Source organism: Vicugna pacos, chromosome 21 (genome assembly GCF_048564905.1).
Source record: "Vicugna pacos chromosome 21, VicPac4, whole genome shotgun sequence".
NCBI lineage: Eukaryota > Metazoa > Chordata > Mammalia > Artiodactyla > Camelidae > Vicugna > Vicugna pacos.
Genome location: NC_133007.1, coordinates 2,965,283 through 2,988,781, shown reverse-complemented (window position 1 = coordinate 2,988,781; position 23,499 = coordinate 2,965,283). Strand labels below are relative to the sequence as shown.

The window sequence follows — 23,499 nt, the reverse complement described above, 5'->3', positions numbered from 1 at the left end:
TTTTACAACCACCGCATCCACCTGCCTTGTCTCACCAAATAATCCTTCTATCTGAAGGAAAGCAATTCTTCCCAAGTCAGTGTCACTGAAATTCCAGCAAGTTTTGTTTTTGTTGAGTATGTTCTCTTGTTTTGTGGAGAGCCACAAAGGATGACAAGAATGAAGGCTTTTTTGTTTGTTTAGAAAAGTGTATGGGTCATCTTACTAAACCACTACACTAGGAGATGGATTTCTCCTTAACTCTGTGAATCATTCATTGCTCCTCGGAATGCAATTCAAACTAGCATAAAATATTTGTAGTTCAGAGAAAGGCTTGTGGCATTGGAATCCAAATCCATATTTGTAAGATGTATTAATTGCAGTTAATCTGTTTTTCAAAGTCTTGTTTTGGGAGGCATTTATTAATTCAGCCCTAAGTAACTCAATGTGATCTCCCTAAAACTTTAAACATCATGGAGTTAAGGCTTGGGGGAGGAAGGGGTAAGAGACTTTCTGCTAAGAGGTGCCTTATAGGCATTTTATGTAGGAAAGACATGAAACAATTAGAGAAACATTAGAGTGTAAAGTCAAGTACAAATGTATAACAAAGATGATGACAGTAAACAGTATATTTTTGTGACTCTTGGTGGTTTGAACTTTTTTCTTGATTTTCTGAGTAATTTGAGTTTCTCCATTCCACAAGGTAGTTATACCATTTTATTGTAACTGAATTTATTTCAGCCTTTGATGCTGGGCTAGAGTTATGCTTTTCTCAGTCTGCTAACCTCATTACCAAACAATTTTATGTTTTTCATGCAGAATGCTGATCTTCCAGCAAAAGTGGAATCTACATCTTCTGTGCTTCTCTCTCTGAGTGCAGAAACTCAACTTCTTCTAAAGGAGTTATATCTGTGAAAGAGATGCAAAAGAAATGTGAAACGCTAGAGGAGAAGAAATTGGAGGAAGAAGCAGTAAACCTCAGATGTCACCTCGAAATGAACACAGTGGAGCGCAGTCAAGTGGAGCAGTACAAACGGGAGACTGAAAAGTGAGAAAGACAGGATGTAGTAGAAACACTGAAAGAACTCAGCCAGTTTTTACAGGTGAAGCATTGATCTGTAACGTGCTCCAACTGACTTCGCTGAGAATTACAGTTCGGATATGTACATGTTATGTGTTTCCTCTACTTCCCATATAGCAGTTTGTTTTGTAGATTTCTGGAAGGAAGGCCACATTTGTTACTCCCTTGGAATAATACAGTTTCCATCATTACTGTTACTAAATTGATCTTTCAGAACAATACTCACTAGAGAATCATTTTTAAGAGCAATTGGTGTAAGTCAAGACTACTAGGAGGAAAAGAATATATTGTGATTTAAATATTGTACCACACTCTTGGATTACTCTTAGGTTATATTGTTCAATTTTTAAAATTTTAAATTGATCCTATTATTTTTTGAACTATCACATTATCTGAGTACTAATATAAGAGTGATTCAACTTTAATTTCATAATTCAGATTTAATTCACTTGACATTGATGATAAGTATTTTAATGTACAGCTTTTTTTTCCCCACACTTAAAATTGCTCTCTCAATCATTGGCTCAAAACTAAGGGGAACAAATATACTGTAATTACTCAGGTTATAATTATTTTTAGAACTGTATCCTTTTAATTTGCTTTAGGTACAAGCGGCATCACAAGAAAACTTGTTAAGAGAGTATAAACGTGCTTCAGTAAGTCAAATGGAACACAGTTAAAGATCTGGAACCTGAACTGAAAAGTAAAACTTTTCAGTTTGATTCTAATGAAAAAAAAAATGGGAAAAATACAAACGACTATACCTGGAAGAGCTAGAAAATAGAATGTCATTGGCAAGTCAACTCACCTCGTAAGTCAAAACATAGAATTATAGAAAATAATTTAGGTCATTAATTTGCTTCTAAGGCATGATTTTTATTGAGCCAGGTTCTTGAGGTGAGTAGCAAGTGAGAGCTAACTAGATAGTGTGATTTTGGGACATGATGTTAGTAAATGAACTCTCCTTTAAAATGTCAGTCCAGAGCAGTTTGCATCTCCCTGCCTTTTGTTGCTTTTACATGACTTTATTTTTTATATTTGCATATATTTAACCTGATCTAGTCTTTAAGCTAGGGGTTTTGCAAACTCTGTAATTTAGACAGCCATATTCTCACAAAAATTTAGCTGGAATTGTCATATATAGAAATGTTACTGAGTTTAAAATTAACTGTGTTTTGGAAGAGTACGACTTAAACCCAAGGGGCCCCATGCTGGTGTTTGGTGAATTTACTTTCTTGATTGTGATATTTGGTATCACCGCTCGTGGGCACCCTGAGACGAAGTACTGTACCCTTCTAAGTTTGTCTCCGCTACGTAAAGGCATGCTTGGGAAACAGAAATTAACATCGGGGTGAAGGGCAGTATAGTGGTTCACAAAGTGGCTAAGAAGAATATGGTGGCCTGCCCGAGGGGGTGTGTGGAAGACTGAAAGGGCGGGTCCCACCTCCGGTGCCTGAGTAGCAGTGTTACAAGCTACAGGTCTCCCCGCTATCTGAAAGTAGAGCGTTCCTGTGAAAGTTGTCGGTGTGAAGCAAAGGGGCAGTTACCTTAGGACACATCTTGCTGGTGGATGCATAAAATAAACATGCATGAAGCCCAGGCGCTCACAGACACAGTCCAAAGCCGTGGCGGCGTGATGCCGGGATACTGAGTGTGGTTCTGGGGAAGGAGCTCGGTGGGGCCGCTCTCGCTGCTCGGGGTGCTCCTTGCCCCTCTGATGGCTCGGGCTAAAACAAACACCCAGCGCTATTCTGGCTTTTTGCTTTTTTTTTTTCATAAAAGTGAAAATCCGCTTGAGATTTTTTTGGTTATGGGAAACAGCTGCTGATGTAGGCCTCTGGTAGAAGTGAAGTCACCAAGTGAGCTTTGGGAAATGGGGGGACACTTGAAATTGCCCCTAGCGCTGTCGTAGTTCTTTCCCATCATCGACTCTGCCGCCTGGTGCCCCACAGAGGTGGTGGCTCTAAACTGTTCCTCAGTGCTGCATGCTTAATTTCTCCCAGGTAATGCGTGAAATGTGTATATAAGGGGAGGGGGTGAAAGCAAATGCTTGAAAATGGCTCTGAGGGATGGTTTATTTTTTATTTCTAAACTGGTTTACTGAGGGTGAGTATGTCTAGACGCAGCCGGTGCAGAAGGCAGCGGGGATCCTCTGTGGGGGCGTCTCCATCTCTGACTCTTCCCACTTTGAAGTGCTTGTTAGCTAAGGCCCCCCCAGGCACATACGTCCTTCTTTAGGACAGTTTTAAACTGGAACTGTTTACAGTAGGTCTTCGCTGACATATTTTTAGTGTTAAAACACAGTTTAATGGGACAATCTTTTTACTATTATAGCAACTTTAGAAATACACACCACTTAGGAGGAAAGTGAAATGAATGAAACGTGTGCTTTGCGATCCTCGCAGGGCTTATGAGAGGCTGGTAGCGGTGAGCACTGAGCTTCAGCTGGAGCAGCAGCACCAGCGCTCCCTCCTCGGCTCTGTTCCCGTACGGCCTGTTGACGGACCGCCTTCTGCTGCTAGTACTAGCATGGAGCCCAGGAGTCGTCCTACTCGAAGGAGGAGCTTCAGGAATTTTTCAGACCCTTCAACTAGCATGAGCGCTCTGTTCAGGCTTAGTTATATTATCTTTTTTCCCTTGGGTTTCAGATTTCTGATACAATTCTTGTTGTTAAGTTGATGAAATTCTGAGTTGTTTATTTGACTTATGCATACTAAGTAAAAGCCATTATTAATTGTGCTATTAAAGAAAGAAGACAGAAATTTTATAATTTTTTAAAGTCCCTGGACTTGTAACTTTCAAGAGAAGCCTGTCATTAACTTTATTCAATAAATGCAGCTCAACTGACAAATTTTAAATTCCTTAAAAAGCTCCATTTTAAATTCTGTTTTAGAAGTTAAGTATTAGTGCCAAATAACTAGAGATCCACTTTCCAATGTTTGGCTTGGTTTCTGATTGATTTCGGTTTGGCATTGGTTCATAGTAATTTTCAAGTTTTGCTGCACCCCAGTTTTTCTACCCCTAAGCATAAGTAAATCATTGGCATTGAGCTACTTAACAACATGCAGATGGTTTTCATTTAAAGGAATCCAAGATAAATTCTTTTTATGAATTCAGTAAACTTGTAACACTAAAAACATTAAGTTCTGTTTTGAAGTTTAAAATTTTTATCATTTTCTTCTGTAAGAGTACATCTTTAACTGCTAATTTACTGATAGCATTGTTACTTTAATTGTTATAAAATGTCTTACTGAGCAATTGTAGAACATTTCTAAATATGTAGTCAAGTAAAGCAAATACATAAATTTTTAAAATGAAGTTCACTTATGTCTCTGTCTTACCCTCACCTGCAGGAATACCGAGGTGGTAACGATAGGGAGTCTTTAAATTACACCCAGTTTTCCTTGTGTATCGTTTTTTAAATAGCCATTTAAAGCGGTGTGCGTTGATTTATGGTTTGATGGTGTTTTCATGATCTTCTTGATGCAGAGAAGGGTAGCACTGGCCCTTGTTAAGTGAGGTCTCAACCTGTTTCTTCTCACTTCGCTTCATGTCATAATAAATCAAAGAAGAAAAAAGCTCAGGTTTCGTAGACAGTGTTGTGGGTAAATTGAGTCTAAGTGCTTCAGAGTCATGAAACCGGAGTGCGTGGTGTTAAAAAAAAAAATGCATGGCTAACACTTCTGTCAGTGGCTAAGCATGATGCAAACTCGAAACGTTTTCCTGAGTTATCACCAAAAAATCGACAGTGGGTCACTTTACAGGATGACGGTGGAAGAGTGTGAGTGCAAAAGCAATGCAAGAGAAAGCTCCTGAGGACAGTTTTCTCCTTTAATGTTTTTGGGGGAAAGAAGTGTCTTATTTTTCAGTACTTCTAGATACACTGGAAAATTGTTTATTTTAAACTCGGTGTTGTAGTTCCGAGGTACACGTAGTTCTTTTGTGGGGCCATGGTGCCGAATCATGCTAGGTTTAGCAGGGAGGTTAACGAGCCCCGCTCTGTCCGGGCGCAGAGACACGTCTCCCTCAGCGCTGCCGGGCGCCTCACAGGAGTTACTGTACAGTTACTGCTTAGAGATTTCTTAGACTTAGAGAAAGAAGGTGCCTTGTGGAATTGCTAGGGCTGTAATTATTTCTGCTGGGAAAACATGAAGTAATGCTATGAGAGGTGTGAACATACTGTTTAAAATGACAGGAAGGGATGGGTTTTTGCATGGGGCTTAACAAAACAACAGCCTTTCAGCTATGGCTCTAGAAAGCAAAATGTTAAAAATGGCATTGGGATCGAATTTAACGTTCTCCTTTATGTGCAAGGTTTTAACATTTTGGACTGTTCCTACTGTGAAGTTCCAGCTTACTCGGCAGTTTTTTTCTAACTTGACGGAAGTATTGCTCTAAGTCTGTGATTTCAGTCGTGCTGGTTGTCGAAGCAAGTTTTTTTCCAGTTCATAACACTTGGGTTTATTGCCTCTCTTACTGCTGCATGAAGAACAGCCTTGTCACGTGACATCGTTGTAGCGGTAACGGATGGACCCCCGTATCTGTTTTGTTAATTTTTACCCTCAGATTTCACATCCTAGTTGATTTCTGGGATGTTTTGTCCTACATGTCAGAAGCAATTTTACAGTTTTACTCAATTGTGTTGTTTAATTATATTACTATAAAATACAAAAAGTTAAAATTAGCCTGAGCAGATAAATACATCACCGTTTGATTTTCTTGCACATAGAATTTTTTTCTGAGAACTGAAAACTTAAAAATGGATTCCAGACAATATTATAACAGACAAAATTTCTCTGTTTTAAAGATTTTTTTTATGTTCAAGAGTTTTTAAGTGTTGGTGCGCCTAACATGAAGCATGGCCACAATAGTTAATAAATGTCCTTCAAATCTATTTTAAATAGGAAGACTAAATTTTATACTCATTGATTTTGGACTTTTGGTGTATTACTGACCCTTTCAAACATTTTCTAATGATTTATTTAAGTAACTTTTACATTTCTCAAATGTCCATTCGGTTTAGCGGCCCTTTTTCTAAATGGGATTATACCAGTGCACCAGAGCTAAAACGATTAACATTCCTAAGACTTTAACCTTTTACATGACACAGCACTGCGTCTCAGCAGAACCTGGCCACGTTTCTTTTAAAAGTAGGCTTCCAAGGCGCAGGGCACATCCACTCTGAATTTTAATTCTAATCAAACTATGGCAGTAGTTAAGCTCACTTCTCATAAGGCAGAGGCAGAGTTCAGTAACCTTGTTTCTGGTATCAGCTCTCTTCGCTGTGGACTCCCTCCTGCCCTCATGTCATTTTGTCTGAATGGACAGATGAGGAAGCGTGTTATCTTTTGAAAGCCAATCACTCGACTTCTTCCAGTTCTTTTTCTTTCATTCACTTTTTTCTCTGTACTTAATTCTTTAGCTCCTTGATCAACAAATTCTTTCTCATTTCTTTTCTCTGCAGCAAAACACATGTATTTAATAGTTACAAACTGACACGTGTCATTTCCTTCATACGTTAACCTGTTTACAACAGGATGATGAATCAAAGCGGTTAAATGACTTGATTCTATTACATTTCTGGAATTGTGCTTATTTTTATAAGATTTAAAATAAGAATGTACCAAATTTTAACTGAGAAGTATCAATAATCTGAAAATATATTCACTTTGGAAATGAACGTGTATGTATATATGTGTGTGGCAAGTGTGTTGCTATCAAATTGATCCCAGAAAGAGAGGGCAGCATTATCTTCCAGCCTGTGACCTCGGTTTTGACCTCAATCCTGCAGTGTCCCCAGTGGGACCGTCCATTTCTATGGGACGTAGTCTGCAAACTGCCAGTTATGAGAGAATCCTCCTAATTAAAAGTCATTAGAGTTAAAGCTTGCTGATACATTGTCTTCCGGTGTATAGTTTTCTCACCTTTCTGTGCTTTTGTTAAATGGAAAAGTTTAAGTAAAGCTGCAGGTGCCTTCTCCTTATTAATGTTGGACTTCAGACCACTTCCACCATCTGGACATGGGGGTCCTCACCTAGAAATAAACATAAAGGTCCCAGAAGTACCTATGTAGGAACATAGCTTTGCAGAGGAAAAGATAGTACTCGTACATTCAGCTCATGTGAAAGTGCGATCTACATTTTGCATAGTGTTTACTAACGGTTATATGAATTTATTTCAGCAAAGTCTTCTCCCTTCATCTGTTCGGCGTTTTTCACTTCACGGGACCCACCTGGCACTGTTGTCACGTTGTTGATGGCAGAAGGCCTCTCTAGAATGCTCTTGTCAGACAGTGTGACGGAAAACAGGCTCTGAAAATACTGGCAAATGGTAGCCCCAAAGTTTGTCTTTGCACCTAACATTTACAAAGGCCTCGGCTCTCGTGTCATTGTTACTCACCACAGTGTTTATTATGTCTGGTGTACTAGTTTAGAGCCTGTTTAGTGAGCGGGTGACTTTTATAAGAATTTTTAAAGAAAACACTCTAGGTGGGGACACTTGTCGTTTGAAATGTCCCCACACATTTCGTAATTAAATACGTAACTAATTAAGTCAAGTTTCAAAAAGTTGGCCCTAATTTCTAGAACGGAACCAAAGTTACAGTTAAAGAATTACGAATTGTTTTATGTATTTCTGACACAAGGAAGTTGTGAATCAGAAACCAACTTTTGAAACTGGCACTAGTCTCTCCTTTTCTTTTCTTCAAGTAGATTTTCTGATATAAATACTTTAGTTATATACAGAGAGCAAAATACATTTGCTAAACTTGTTTGCCAGTAGAATTTTCACTTGACATTATTATAACAGAACCCTTTTCTTCATTTTATGCATCTACGATTCTGTGCTAAAAACATTAGCAAGAACAGACCTTAAAATTTCAGTTTTCTTAAAGTGCAGGAATGGAAAGCTCATTTTAAGGAAAAATCCATTAACGTTAAAAAAAACTAAACTCTTATAAAGGGCAGTTTTTCTGAGAACTGCAAAGTAATGCATTCATTCAGTGTAGAACATGACTTGAATTGTTTAAACTCTTTGTGCTAGTAAGATCGGGCATCGCCCTCTTGAGATTATGTGTATCCGACAGGGCAGTGTTTACTGTGCTTTCCATCAGGGGAATCTAAATAGCCTTACATACGTTATGTTCTCTATTATCTAAAATCAAAGTAAGTAGGAATTTATTTTATTCCTGTGATTATTTTTTCTATTTAAGCAATCCCCAAGTTAGGTCAAGTCTCTAAAAGTGCTTACTTAAAGGCCACATTTCATAAGCTAGCTGTCATTCCTATGATAGTGTCTCTTGTTTAACTTAAGCATTAAAAATAATATTTGACTTATTTCAGATGCGGAAGAAGTTGGAGAATAATACAGATAGAGAATTAAAAGAAGGTATGTTGCCAGCATTTCTGAATTAAATCTAGACACGGATGTCCGAAATACACTGTAAACAGTAAATGGCACCTCTTTCTATTGTTTGCATAACAGATAGTATGTTAAATTATTTTCTTACACATATCTGATGAAAAATGTGAAAGCATAATTTCATTCATAATGATAAGTGTACTTATTCCTCACTTACTCGTCATGATCCATAGCTTTAAAAAAAATCTCACGAAGTCTGTGTTCCCTCTCTATTTCTGGCTGTGCCCTTCCTCTTCTGCTGTCCCCGTGGGCCTGTCATCTGCACACGGACCTGTTCTCACAAAGCATGGAGGTTATCAGCTTCTCGAGTTTGGTAGTGACTGAGGCCAAAAACCCAGACTCAAGCAATCACAGTTCATGTAGCTGTCCCCTGGTGGATGACAATTAATTTCCTGTCATTCACTTTGTCAGTGGTTAACCTTTTGCCCTCAGGAAAAATGACAAATTCCTTAGCTTGGAAGAAAAACATCCACATCGATTTGGCTCTTGCCAAAGTCTTCAGCCGTATCTCTTTACTCCCCTGCTCTGCCCCTTTGCTCCAGCCACTGGTCAGACTGCGTCCAGCTCCATGGACGCCCTTCCTGCCTCTGCTCTTCGTGTTTGCTTCTTGCCTCTGCCTCCCACACTTTCTCCTCCTCCTTCAGGTCTCTGCTTACACATCACAGCCACCAAAGGGGGACAGTATTGACACAAAGCTGGACGTCCCTTCTGAGTGTTCCAACTGTGCCCTCTTTCATACCTGTCATGGCATTTATGTCTCTGTACCGAAATTGCCTGTTCATCTATTCTGCCAGTTTACGGTACATGATCTTTCAGGGTGGACTCTGTCATCTTCATCTTGTGATTCCAGTGCTTGTCACAGTGCCTTAGCACGTGGCTGCTGAGTAAATGAATGAAAAGTGAGAAAACCAGGCGCTCTGATCCTTAGCCACGAGAGCAGTTAATTCAACGTGCAGCCCTGGGCAAAGTCTAGAGTAGTAATCTTGTGTTTTGTGTTGTAATCGTATGTAGGTATTTTTCATTCTTCTTTAAAACTTAGAAGAGTCTCAGCTTTTCTTAAAAAATAAACTGACATTTAGTTACCTATGAAGTATTTTAAGTAAAGAATCTAATTCTTTCATTTTCTTTCCAGCTATTACTGAACTTGTATCTAAGTCCTACAGACTCTCTTGTAGGCTCGATGGACGAGTCAAGTCTAAGTCCAGATCTGGTTTCAAAAGCACGTGAAGAATATGTGGAGATTTTGAAGAAAAAGTATATGATCTGCAAGACAAATAGTAAACATTCACCTGCTGGGGTGTTTGCCTAACACTTTAGTTACTTCCCATTATGTAAGATACTGACACTGTTTATTAAAGGAAAATATTCTTGTATTATATGTGCATGATTAAAATTGATGTAGTATTTTAAACCACGTTTCTCTGCATCTCATTGACTTTTAAGGAGATTTTGGGAACAAAACCCAGGACTTTGGAGTATTACATCCTCAAACTGAGTCCGGATGCCAGCTGTTTAAACAGCACCCAACCACCCACCAAACTTGTCGTTGATACTGAGCCGTGTTGATTGATAGCTTTTTGAGTTTTCCAGCGTCAATCGCTGTCTGTAGACCTAAAGATTTAGACGGACAGCGTTTGGATCTGCTGTGGCTGTTTCAGTGTTCTGATGGATCACAACAATCGTTACAGTGCCATCAGGCTTTCTATATGTTACCTTAAACACTGATTTCACAGATGTTTCCTCGTGGAGAAACGAAATCTGCCTCAGGCTTTTCATCTTACTTATTTCCTTTTTGGAAACAGTCTTAAAATTAGAGACAAGTTCCGAGCACCAGACTCAAGCGGACATTGTCACAAACCTGCCATCTCTCCCATACGTTCTCCTAAGGCGTTCATCTATCTCCCTAAGTGTCACTTGTTCTACCATGAGTGCCCTTTCTCTCCCCTGTCACCAAGAAGTCATTTGTTTTTCAGAAAAATGCCTTTTTCCTGTCACTTATTAAATTGTATATAAGGCCCCGGTTCTAGCCACCCCTTCAAATCACATTGCTTTGTGAACCTCTTGCATGTATTCATACATAATTTTTTCCTCACAGTAATCTGCTTTAGTCAATTTAATTTGCAGGTTCCCAATCACTGAATGTAAGACAGTAAAGGAAATACTCTCCTTCTCAACAATTTCCAGGAGCTGAATTTTTAATAACTCCTACTTAGATCCTTTATTCTTTTTTCTGTCTTACTTGGCAAAACTCCCAACTACACAACAGACTGATTATCACTCTTCCCCTCACATCCCCCCAGGCATCTAAGTGCTGCTGAAGAAAGTCACACACCGCCCAGCGATCCTGCTACTTTTATTTAGTTAATTTCCATCTTCTTCCTTCGCAGTGATGATTTCAAATTTCCCTCTCTGTAAACACCTCCCTCTGTTTCTTCCCTCTCACATGAACCAGGCAGTCTTCCTTCTGACGACAAACTTCCTGAAGGATTTGCCTGCTTCCCCGCCAGCAGTTTGTCCCCACCCACTCTGGTGTGTCTTCCCTTCCACCATTCCCACGCAGCGAGTCACTGACGACTCCCACGTCTAAACCAAAGTGACACCTTTACGGCCCTTGTCTAACTGAACTTCTCATTCCTCCGGGCACTCCGTGTAACTGACCTCTGTAGCTGACTGCTGCCTGCAGCTTCCTCTTTAGTCTTTAGCTGAAGAGGATGTTGAAGGTGAGGGCTTCAGCCTTCTTGGTGAGTTCACTCAGTTTACCCTGGCTGTCTCCCATGGGTACGCACAGGAAGTATACGTGTTACTCAATCTTTATTTTTCTCCTGTTGGTCTACCTCATGTCAGGTTAATTCTTAGACCAGCCAGATGAGCCTAGAAGGGTGGAGGGCCGCTCCCCGCCCCCACCCCAGCACAAGCCTGAGCACGGGTAGCTGTGCTCTTTCACAGCTGGCGTGGGAGCTGCTGCGCCTGCAGGGAAGAGATTGATGGCAAACGCCGCTCTTTCTCCAGCACTAGCCAGTGAGCTGAAGCTCACCTGGATGTCCTCCAGGCTGAGCTGGGGTCACTGCTCCCGGCAGCAGAAGACCGCCTTTGTGAAAGAAGAACAAAACTGGAGTCTGCATTGCTCGAGAGGGCTCACGAAGGAGGTGTGACGTACGCACCTCTCAGCCTGCAGAGAATCCGGCCCCGTGAGCATTTATTGCCCTAATGAAGTCATCCGGAACACCTGCCAGAAACTTCAGCTACTTACTAAGCCCCGCCCTGAAATAAGCTGTGATTCCTTAAGGACACACTTTTCCTGAGTGGCTCACGTCAGTGTCAGTCACAATTCTCATCAGGCAGCTTTTGACAGCCTCTTGGCTTTTTGTCTTCATAAGCCCCTGACTCCCGTCCTTGAAACACTCAGTTTTACCCAAATCTGTGTCTCCCAAGTCGCAAATTATTTCTTCCAGTTTTATTGAGAGAGAGTTGACATGCAGCAGTGTATTACAAGTTTAAGGCATACAGCACCAATTTCACACCGCCCTTGGCCGAGACCCCCCAACTTAACAACACAGGTGAGGCAGAGCACAGCAGAGGCCAGGGGCAGGGGCTCAGGGCTGGAATGGCAGAAAATCTGAACTTGTAGAGAGACGGGCCCAGGGTCAAGCCGGCTGAAGCCGAGAGCCCTGCCCCCAAACAGGTCTTGGGGGATCTGGCAGGGAGGGGAGGGGGGGTCTCGGGAAGCTCTGTGCGCTAAAGTTGGGTTTACCACCCTGACTCTTCCTTTAGCCTTCTCTGTGCCATTTATTTTCCCACGCCTCAATTGCCCCATCTGTAAAATGGAAACTATCTGTGAGGGACTCCATGGAGACCTGCGTCCCGTTGCTGCCGACGACCACTGTGGGGTCTGGGTGAGCCTCTGCTCCCCTTTGGGGCTCCATTTCGCCAGCCATGAGATGAGGGGTTCGGATGGGGCAGGCTTCAGGGATTCTCTTTTCACGGTGGGATTCAGATAAGCCTTAACTTGCGCCCAGGAAATTTAGATTCTGTGACCTTGGCCAAGTCCCTTCACCTTTCTGATCTGCCTCAGTTTCCTCACCTGCAAAATGGGGACCACACAGGTCCCCACCTCAGAGGATGGGCATGGAGCTCTGAAACAATCCACATAGAAGACTGATCCCACAGGAGCTGCCCACGGACCCCCAGCTCCTGTTAGCAGAGGGAGTCAGTGCAGAGCTCAGGAGTCAGGCAGCCTGCGCTGGGATTCAGAACCCACCAGGTGGGCACGTCCCTGGAATTCAGTTGCTGTTCTCACTGGGCCTCAGTTTCCTTTGCTATAGAGTGGGGATGATGACGTTTCCAAAGGGTTAATTTCAGGCTATGAGAATGAAAGAACCACGTGACATGCCTGTCATGGTGCCTGGCCCACAGCAGGCACCCAGTACGTGCTGGAGGTGAGGCTGAAGATGCGGGTGATGAGAAAGCAATTCCAGGCAGTTGCAGCAAAGCCCCTTTGTCCCCCGGCTCTCCACACGGACATTCCCTCCTGCTGTGGGTCCCTCAGCTCTCTGGCTCTGATGTCCTCATCTCAGCCAGAAGGTTCAGGATCTTGTAGGGGCCGCACGCCCCTCAGTCCTGGGAGCCCCTAAATCCTGTGGTTATTAGACCCCATGTGCCAAGCCCCAGCAATGATGTTCGTCGCAGGCAATTGCTTGGATCTTGGCCAAAAGTGGGGGGAAGGAACTGAGGACACCCCCCGACCACCCTCCTCAGTCCCTGTGATACTTAGGGCCAAGGAACGTAGAGCACTCGGGGAGGAGGCTGGATTTGGTGCTGGAATAGGAAAGCTTGGATCTGCTGCAGACTGGCGGATTACCTCCAGGGGCCTCAGCAGCCTCACCTCTGAAGTGAGGAGATGCTGCCCTCCAGCTTGAATGGTCAGGGACTTCTAGGAAAGGGCCCGGCTCACAGTAGGCGCTCAAGTCATGTCAGCATTCTCTACTCTCCTAGAGGGGGAGAAAGGGGAGTCAGCTCATGTCCAGAGCTCTGCCCTGGTGTGTGTGCCCGGTGGCACTGGGGATGTTGGGGAGGGCCAGCTGCCAGTCTGAGGCAGGTTTGAAGGAACATCACAGAGTATCAGGAGCTGAAACTCTGGCCATGAGTTCTGCCTTCAGAGCCACCCATGTGGGTCAGAATCCCTGCAGGGTAGCTGAGCAGTGATGCTGAAAATCCAGGAACACAAGCTGCCCCATCGCCCCCTTCACCTTGCAGGCAGTGCACGTGCTGCTCAGTTATCCCGGTCATCACAGTTCAGATTGTCCCTGTGACAGATCACCAGCAGGATGGCTGCACACCCACCAAGCCCCCAGACCCACTTCTGCTGCCAATGACAAAGCAGAGCTGGTGGTGGGGTCCCAGACCAACCAGCACCCCTCCTCAGTGTCCCCCTGGCCAGCCTCTGAACCCCATCTGTTCACCTTCACCCCACCCTCTGAGGATAGGTCTGCTCCTGCTCAAGAAGTGGAAGTGGCTCCCTAGTGCCCACACCGTCAAGTCCAACTACATGGCTGGCTTTCATGGATGTCCGTGTTACGTCTCCAGGCAACTTCCTCTTTCCCTAGGCAACTCCCTGACTGCAAGATCCAGTCCTCCCTCCAGGCCTTGTTCCTTGCTGTCCCCGCACCTGGAATGTCGTCCTTCTGGCATCGCCCTGGAGCCCAGCTCAAGTGGACTTCAAGTGAGTCCTTGCTCACAAAACCCATCCTGACCCTTCTTCCCTGAGCTCCCAATGCTCCAAGTGCCACCACAGTCCAGCCCAAAGCTCGTAGTTTCATCCTTGGTACGTTTCCCTTTTCACCTAGGTAAGGGGCATGACATACTACTGCCCAAGGGCCACATTTGGCTCAGCCACTGCCTTTTTCTAAGTGGAGTTGTATTGGAACACTGTCACATCCCTTTGTTTCCGTGTTGCCTGCAGCTCTCTCATCCTACAGTGGCAGAACCAAGTAACTGCAGCGGAGACAGTATGGCTCCAAAGCCTCAAATATTTACTAGCTTGCTCTTGCATAAAATGTTTGCTGACCCCCAATCTAGACTGACAATCCAGAAGGACTTTTCCCTTCAAAGGAAGGTTTGGGCACCTGTGTGACTGAAAGTTCTTGGCGATGGTCTTTCTCCCAGTGAAAGGCCCCCAGGCATGCCTGGTTCCTCTTTGGCCCCTCCCCCCCGCCCAGACCTCGGCATCAGCTGGGAGGCAGGGATACACCTGAGGGACCTCTTCCCTCTCAACCCAGCCTGGAGCAGCTCCAAACCCCATCCCCCTTTCCGGACCCAGCCAGAGATCCCCTGCCTTGTCCACAAAGCCCCTGTCCTGCCTGACTTCACGGCACAGGTCGCAGTCCAGGGCTGTGTCTGCAAGGGGAGGGCAGAGGGTGAGTCACGACAGGGTTCCCAGGGGCCCAGCACAGGCCCATGGCCTCCACCTTCTAGCCTGTCTCAGGTCCCATCTGGGGCCAGGCAGACAAGTCATTTCCGAGAAGACACTGCCCAGAGGTGAGAGCATCTGGAGCCCCCCACCCTGGGCTAGGGGCGCAGGGGCCTTGGGGAGGAAGAAGGGTCAGAGCAAAGGTCAACTGCTGCCCCCTCCAGGAAGCCTTCCCTGAACTCTCTTCTTCATCCCTACAGCCCTCGCTGTCTGGGGTGTGCCCTGTACAGAGCGCAGATCACCCTGGACGCCCTTGGTCTGTGTGGAGCTGCTTCATCTCTTTGGGATGGGGCAGTGAGCCTGGACTCTGGTATCAGACAGTCGTGGATGTGAATCTGGGCTGGCACCTGCTGGCTGTGTGGCTTCTCCGAGCCTCAGCTTCTTCCCAATTCCCAGCCCCCTTCCCACCTTCTTAATCTTTCTCCCTAGAAATGTGGGGAGATTTTACAACACCCATGAGACACTGAAGGGAGACAGAAGACCCCCAGCCCCCAGTATAGAGAGAATTTGAAATGATTTTTAATCGTGTGAAATGACACCCGATCACCATACAACAGGGCATGAATCTCACAAACACAACACGGGGCAAAAGGACGTGTGTAACGTGATTCCATCCACAGAGAATTCAAATATAGGCCAAAATAGACTGTATTATTTGGGTGTGACCACAAGATAGTGGTTACCTCTGCGGGAGGGAGGGGCTTATGATCAGAGAGGAGCTTGGGGGCAGGGTGTGCTTTGGGGAGCTGGTCACATTCCGTGTTCTGTTTCTTGACCTGAGTGATGGTTGCCCAAGTGTTTTCTTGGTATCTATTCAGTAATGTGTGTGCATGCACGCGCGCACACGCACACACGCACACACACGTAAAATAAAGTTTTGTGCACGTTTCTGTATGTGTATTTTCTTTTTTTAATTAAAAAAATTTAATTGAAGTACAGTCAGTTATAATGTGTCAATTTCTGGTGCACAGCCTAATGTTTCATTCATACATGTACATACATATATTCCTTTTCATATTCTTTTTCATTATAGGTTACTACCAGATGTTGAATATAGTTCCCTGTGTTATACAGTAGAAATTTGCTTTTTCCGTGTGTGTATTTTCCAAGGAACAAGGATGTCTGTGTGTTCTGGGAGGGGGAGGCAGAGAGATACCCAGCCTCAATCCTAACAAAAGGAAAGCAAATTAAAGCAACAGTGAGAATCTGTCCTCTCAGATTGTCAAAAAAGAAAAATGGTTGATAATGTACCGAGTCGGCAAGGCACTCCCCCCAAATGTTGTTGGTTGGGTGTGTGAAGTTGCACGGTCTTTTTTGAAAAGCCATTTGGCAATATCTACCAGAATTTTAAATGTACATTGTCTATAACTCACCGGAATCTGCTTCTAAAAATGCTTACTGCACGCAGAAAATGAACTATGGTTCCCAAAGGGCACAGGGCGGGGGAGGGATAAATTAGGAGTTTGGGGTTAACAGATACACATGACTCTATATACAATAAACAACAAGGTCCTACTGTAGAGCACAAAGAATGATATTCAATTTCTTATAATGACATATAATGGAGAAAAATCTGAAGAGAAGAAATATATAAGTATTTATATGTATAACTGATTGCTTTGCGGTATGTGCGAAACTGTTACCGAGTCCAAACTCTGCTCACTGCACGACAGGCCAATAAATCAAAAGATGAGGTGTTGGGGCAAAGAATGGCAACTTTATTTGGAAAGCCAGCGACTGAGAGGATGGCCGACTAATGCCTTGGAGAACCATCCTTCCCCAGTCAGAATACAGGCTCATTCTATACCAAAAAAAAAAAAAAAAAGGATGGGGTGCGTGTTAGTTGTTGTAAACTTCTTGCTGTAGGAATTCTTTGTTCCTGCAGCTGTCCACGTGCGCCAGGTCATGGTGCTCCTGCAATACCTCCAACAAAACAAATGTTACTTTCTAGTCTGCAGCTTGTTGTTACAGGAGTGCAGAAGTGCTGACAGCTTAAAAGGCCAGAGCGCGGAGAACAGGCTCTCCTGTCTATTTCAGGCTAAAGGCAACATCGTTTCCCAAAAGGTGCAGAGCTGGCAAGGCTAAGCTGGAAAACAGGGCACAGGCTTAAAGGAAAAGGAACAGATCTAACGTGGAGTCAGATTTGTTCTTTTCTATTACGTCACCAGTACATGTTATTGTCACTATTTTTTAAACTGCACATGAAAAATGCTCAACTTCGCTAATAATTAGTGAAATGCAAATCCAACCAACAATGTATTGAAAAATCCAAAGTAATCAAAAGCTGAGCATAGGACAGTGAACCCTCTGGGCCTGTCTGCTGCAAGGATCATGAGCTCCTGCCACTCTTGTTGGACAGATACTCAACATCCCTGCTTCTATGCAATTCTGGGGTTTTTTTGGGGGGGTGGGGGAAATGAGGCTTATTTATTTTAATGGAGATACTGGGGATTGAAGCCAGGACCTTGTGTAGGCGAGGCACATGCTCTACCACTGAGCTGTACCGTCTCCCCCTACCCAAGCTTTTCTGACACACATCCAAGAAATCATTTCAGCCCTAAATGCTTCAGTGATTCAATACTCAGTTAACAATATTAAATTACCCATTATCCCAATGAACAGGCACTAAACTCAAAACAAAACACCTTGAATCCTCTGGCCGCACAGATGTGCCTCCCCACCCTGGTCAGAGGACACTGGTTCACCTTTCATGTGGACTCTTGGCAAGATGTTCTGGAAAGGGGCTGCGTGCATCAGGTCACATACTTCTAAAGATCAGAACAAAGAGAGAAGGTCACATTAGGTAGTTTATCTCACAGCAAAAGATGGATAAAGAAATCAGTGCTGAAAACAAGGCACATATTTGTCACTTAGTGTAAATGGAGTCTCGGGGCTGGTGGAAATGTTCTTTGCTGTCCACCGAGGTAGCCACCGGCCACCTGTGGTGATCAAGTCCTTGGAATGTGGCTGAGGAACTGAATCTTCAATTTACTTCCTTTTGACTAATTTCAATGTGGACACGCGCAAACCAAGGCAAACTTGAACGTGGCCTATGCTTTCCAGCACTGATGGCCTGACAGCCGTCCCTGCACAGGTAGAAAGAAGGCACTTCCTGTGCAAACAGGGCAGGAGGCAGGAGGAAGGGATGGCACCAGTGTCCCCAGAGCCCCAGACAAAGTTCTGAGCAGTGGCCCTGAACGTGCTGCTGGGTCACCAGCTGCTTTAGAGAGGTGATGACACCAGACACCACACACGGCCCATCCACTCTCCAGGAGAACCCAATGTGGAGGAAAATTTACTTCAGCATCACAGGGGTGACAGAACTCCCAAAGCCCCACCGTGCATCCACAGATGGTCAAGCACACGGCGCCCTTCCCGAGTCTGGGGCCCACAAACAGGGGAGGGCTCCCCCGACTGGTGCCTTCACCTCAGAGCAGAAGATGAGCATGAGTTCCTGCACCTCCTACTCTCCACCTAACCTGAAACCATAATAAAGCAGGCTATTAAACAGAAATCAGAGAGTCAAAGCATATGACTGCCAAGAGTTTCCCTTGAGGAGCTCCCCCAAGGTGACAGCAAAGCTAAGACCAAGAAGAGGGAGAGGAGGCTTTCTGTCCCCAACAGGTGAGGGTCCTGTTGTCACCTAACAGACACCTAATGCAGCGGTCAGCAGCCATCCCCGGCTCCACCAGGACCCCCCAGAGGGAGGCTGACCCCCCAAGCTCCTGGTCACCTGTGCCTGAATCCTGTGCGCAGAATACATGTGACAGGTGCACTCGGAGTCAGCACACACACGAGCTGTTCCCGGGCCTCCTGCACTAGGAGTGTGTGTTGGGGGGTCATGCTCAGGAAGGAGAGCATCGGATGGTGAGGCACAGCTTGCAAACAGGAACGAGGGCGGTGTCTGTGGGAGGCTATGCATCTACAGAAAGGTAGAGGAATGTCACCACCCATGTGCTGTGGTCTCCAGGACATATTTACTGTCCACCGCAAAGTGGAGACGGGTGACTGGCCAGCCTGCGCCAGCAGGGCAGGAGGGCATTTGGAAGGTGACTGAGTGCAAGTGGCCCGGCCAATGGGTGGCATCACAGGGACAGTGCCACACAGACAGGGGTCCTACTGGTGGTAAAGAACCTGCCTACCAGCAGTGCCCCTCCAGACGGGCCATCCAGCCATTTTTGCTGCTTCCTGCTGCCACAGCCTATGAGCTCAAATTCTGGGAATTCTGATTTGAGAGGCCTTTTTATATTTCTGTTATTTGTTAATTCGTATGCTATAATAGTATCTTACTATATTTTGAACAATGATGCTTTTTCTCTTAGTTGTATTTTTTTATTATAAGGAATATCTGAGTCTGAGAGCAGGTATTTGGAGTCTCATAGGAAATCTAGGAAGATTACAGGCAGAGGGATCTTTGCAGGTGCCAGAATTGTGCGAGAAGTGGACTGGCAGTGGGAAGATCAGGATGGAGGGAAGGGACGGGGGGAAAGGTAACAGAAATCCATGACTGGAGCGCATGAACCCGCACAGCATGGCCTGCATTCTTGGGATGATGGTGCTAAGAAACTTTACAGAGTTGGCTTTGAAGGCGTGTCTGATCTGAAGTGTGTCCTGGATGCCAGAGGAGGTTCTTTCTAGAGAGATCACTGCCTTGTGCTAGGTGAGCAGCGTGGCACAGGAATCCTGGTGGATTGCAGGTTGGTGACCTGGTCGATAGAGATTTTGGCCTAGAAATTGTACAGTCTTTGCAGCACGGTTATGGAGGGTGGACTGATGCACGTTTGAGACTTTAACTACAAATGCAACTGTCTGTGGCATTGATGAAGACCATGACATTGTTGTGCAGTATCCAAGTGGCAACAGGTGGACCTTCAAGCCCGCTGTTCTCACTGAAGTGAACATTGTCCAAAGTGGGGATGCTGCTCAGGGTGCAGAAGGAGGCACCTTGCAGTTTCAAGTTGGTGACCTGGTACAAGTTTGTTATGACCTGGAGAGAATTAAACTTCTGCAAAGAGGACACAGAGAATGGGCTGAAGCTATGCTCCCAACTTGAGGTGAAGCTGGCCAAGTACAACAGATTTTTTCAGACAGCGATTTAAAGGTGGAAGCTGGTGCAACATCTCAGACATATAATCCAGCTGCAGTTTCCAAGGTGGCACGTGCAGCAGCAGCCAGTAGCAATGCGTCTGGTGAAAGACTCTCTGAACTCTTGAAGAAATTACTTGAAACCCAAGAATCTGGTGACCTCAGTGAAGAATTAGTTAAGGGTACTGCCCGTAGAGATGTTGCTAAAGTGGAAGGTTTGACAAAAAGACCAGATGTGGATGTAAATGGACAGTGTGCTGGTCACACAGATATGCAAGCTGCTAGTCAGAATGGACATGTTGATATTTCAAAGTTACTTTTGAAGCAAAATGTGGATGTAAAAGCAGAGGATAAAGATGGAGATAGAGCCATTCACCATGTAGCTTTTGGAGACTAAGGCGCTTTCACAAAAGTACTGCCCTGAGGCAGCGCTGATCTGAATGCTCAAAACAAGTGCCAACAGGCATCACTTCATTCTGCTGTCAGTAAAGTTCACCTGCAGGTGGTGAAGACTCTGCTGGACTTTGGCTGTCATCCCAGGCTTCAGGATTCCGAAGGTGATACCCCTCTGCATGATGCAATCAGTAAGAAAAATGATGATATCTTGCAGCTCTTCTGAAAGCTGGAGCAGATGTTACCATTACAAATAATGATGGATTTAATGCTTTGCACCATGCTGCCCCAAGAGGAAATCCCAGTGCTATGTGTGTTTTACTATAGAAATTACCAAGTCCATGGATTGTGGATGAGAAGAAAGATGATGGTTATACTGCCCTGCATCTGGCTGCCCTTAATAATCACATAGAAGTGGCAGAACTGTTGGTACATCAGGGTAACGCAAACCTGGGTGTTCAGAACGTGAGCCAGCAGACTGCCCTCCCTCTTGCTGTTGAGCAACAGCACACCCAGATTGTGAGGCTTTTGGTCCATGCAGATGCCAAGTTAGATGTTCAGGATGAGGATGGGGATACTTCTTTGCATGAAGCCCTGAGGCATCACACTTTGTCTCAGCTACGTGGGCTTCAGGATATGCAAGATGTGGGGAAGGTCGATGCTGCCTGGGAGCCGCCCAAAAACACATTAATAATGGGACTTGTTACCCAGGGGGCCAAGAAGAAGAGTGCAGCATCAATTGCCTGTTTCTTGGCTGCCATTGGTGCTGACCTTAGGATTCGAAATAAGAAGGGTCAGTCTCCACTGGATCTCTGTCCTGATCTGAGTCTGTGCAAAGCACTGGCAAAGTGTTATAAAAAAAATGTTAGTGGTCAGGTGGGCTCCCGAAGTCCTTCTATGGTCAGTAATGATTCTGAAACCTTAGAGGAGTGTATGTGTGCTCAGATGTGAGGAGAGATACTCTTTTTGGCCCATGTGGACATATTGCTGCCTATTCTTTATGTTCTCCATAAGTCAAGAACAAGTTCAGTCCAGGACAAAGATTGAAGAATGTGTGTGCTCCAACAAGAAAGTAGCTGTTCTTTTTCAGCCGTGTGGACACATGTGTGCTCGTGAGAACTGTGCCAGCCTGAGGAAGAAGTGTGTACAGTGTCAGGAGGTGGTTGAGCGAAGAGTGCCCTTCATCATGTGCTGCGGAGGGAAAAGTTCAGAGGATGCCACTGATGACATCTCAAGTGGGAATATCCCCGAGTTACAGAAGGATAAGGATTACACCAACGTCAACGCAGACGTGCAGAAGCTACAGCAGCAGTTACAGGACATAAAAGAGTAGACAATGTGCTCTGTATGTTTGGATCATCTGAAGAATATGATTTTCCTCTGTGGCCATGGAACGTGCCAGCTCTGTGGGGATCGAATGAGTGAATGCCCTATCTGTCAAAAGGCTATTGAACGAAGGATTTTTTGTATTAACTAAGAAACTCAGTGTGTTTTGTTAGCTAAAGTATTCAGTCATGAGATCTTAGTGAGCTTTCGAGCTAGTTGGAGGTCCTAACGATTAATTTTTAATATCATATTTCCTTTACTAGAGTGTAATTTGACTATAAATGTACCAGGACCACAGCAACAAAAAACTCCACAAAACAGTGTTTGGAGCCGTGTTTTTTTGTTTTTGTTTCTGTTTTTTTCCTTTTAATTTAAAACATCAAATCCATGTAATTCATAGGTAATTTACCTTTGGCTTCTACAGCGGAAAATCCTTTAAGGATTTCCTGTTATTTTTGTTTTTATTGCATTTTCTTATAAGAGAGTTAATACATTTGTTTGACCTCAAAATATATGCTTCCTTATGCTCAGCTGACTTTCAGTTTATCAAGATTTTACCCAGAGAGTCGACACAGGTACTCAGAAAAGTCATACATCAAATGAAAGGGGCAAGTCAAACCATTCTGTCATGCATGTTAAATAATAAAATGGTAGTACAAGCTGTGTGTGGTTAAGGGAAGACTGAACAGAGGAGTCTTTTGAAGATAACATAGTTTATCCCAATGATTGTTTCTGAATTCTTAGAGTAAATGAAAACATAGGGTGAGAGAATAATGACTTTGCATTTATTTCCTGGATTCAAAGGAAAATTGTTTAACTTGAATCAAATTGCTAGTTTGAGTATGACTGACAGACGTGAAAAAGAGAAATAAGCAGTCATAGTGGGGAACTGAAGGGGGAAGTTATCCAATAAAAGAGTACCTGTTAACTCACCATTAAAAGAAAAAAAAAAGAAATACCGCCTGGATTTATTATACTAGTAGTCATCTTTTCTGATCTAATGACTTGTGTCTAATTTTTTATAAAAAGGATTATAGTAAAGATTGATACTTTCATTTGGAGTAAATTAATAGTTTACTTTCATTCCTAGATTTGAATTTTCTTTCGTATTTTTTCTGGTGGTTAATTTTAAACATCATATTGGCTGGGCCATAGTGACTAGATATTTGATGAAAATTACTTTGGATGTTTCTGTCTGGGTATTTTTGGATAAGCCTTTCTTTGAATGAATGATCACTGATATGTCCTTTTGATGGCATAAACATTGATTAGGTATAACTATGCATAAATTGTATAATATTTTATTAATAATTATGAATGTTTATTAACTCTATGTATTTTTATCTCAAAAATACTTCCACACATAATTACATATAAACATTGTTTAAATGGTGCATTTTTGTTTTAAGCTCTTATTATTATAGGGATCCATATACAAATAATAAATACTTAAAAATACAGCAGCAAATTATATAGTACATTAAAGGATCCTCATCAAGTATTATGGATCTGTCAAAGAATATTAAATAAAATATTTTAGCATTCTTATACTATATAATAAAAGCCAATGTAGTCTGCATGTAACACTTGTAAACGATATAACATTTTCATGACTTTATACTCAGATTTTAGTATAGTAACTGGCTTGTAAATAGTGTATTAGATTTAAAGACTAGATGAATGAAAATGTAAATACACAGATTGGAATAAAACAAAAAATTAACAAAAACCAGTAAAATATTTAAATCAT

The 23,499-nt window shown here is 43.6% G+C and overlaps 1 protein-coding gene and 1 pseudogene across 5 annotated transcripts in view; both read left to right on the top strand.

Annotated features, from left to right (window-relative positions):
• Window positions 1-9,867, top strand: part of LOC116278878 (coiled-coil domain-containing protein 144A-like) — a 93,730-nt gene extending 83,863 nt beyond the window's left edge. The window contains exons 39-41 of one of the 5 annotated variants that reach the window (XM_072945856.1): window positions 799-1,027; window positions 8,401-8,446; window positions 9,612-9,867. In XM_072945856.1, coding sequence (XP_072801957.1) covers window positions 799-894 — 96 coding nt within the window. In that variant the 3' untranslated portion in view covers window positions 895-1,027; window positions 8,401-8,446; window positions 9,612-9,867. Of the gene's footprint in view, window positions 1-798; window positions 1,083-1,665; window positions 1,872-3,465; window positions 4,653-8,400; window positions 8,447-9,611 lie in introns of those variants that run through there. The other 4 variants (XM_072945853.1, XM_072945854.1, XM_072945852.1 and 1 more) reach the window with 4 other exon arrangements.
• Window positions 900-21,900, top strand: LOC102527202 (E3 ubiquitin-protein ligase MIB1-like; annotated as a pseudogene).
• Window positions 21,901-23,499: the final 1,599 nt, after the last annotated feature.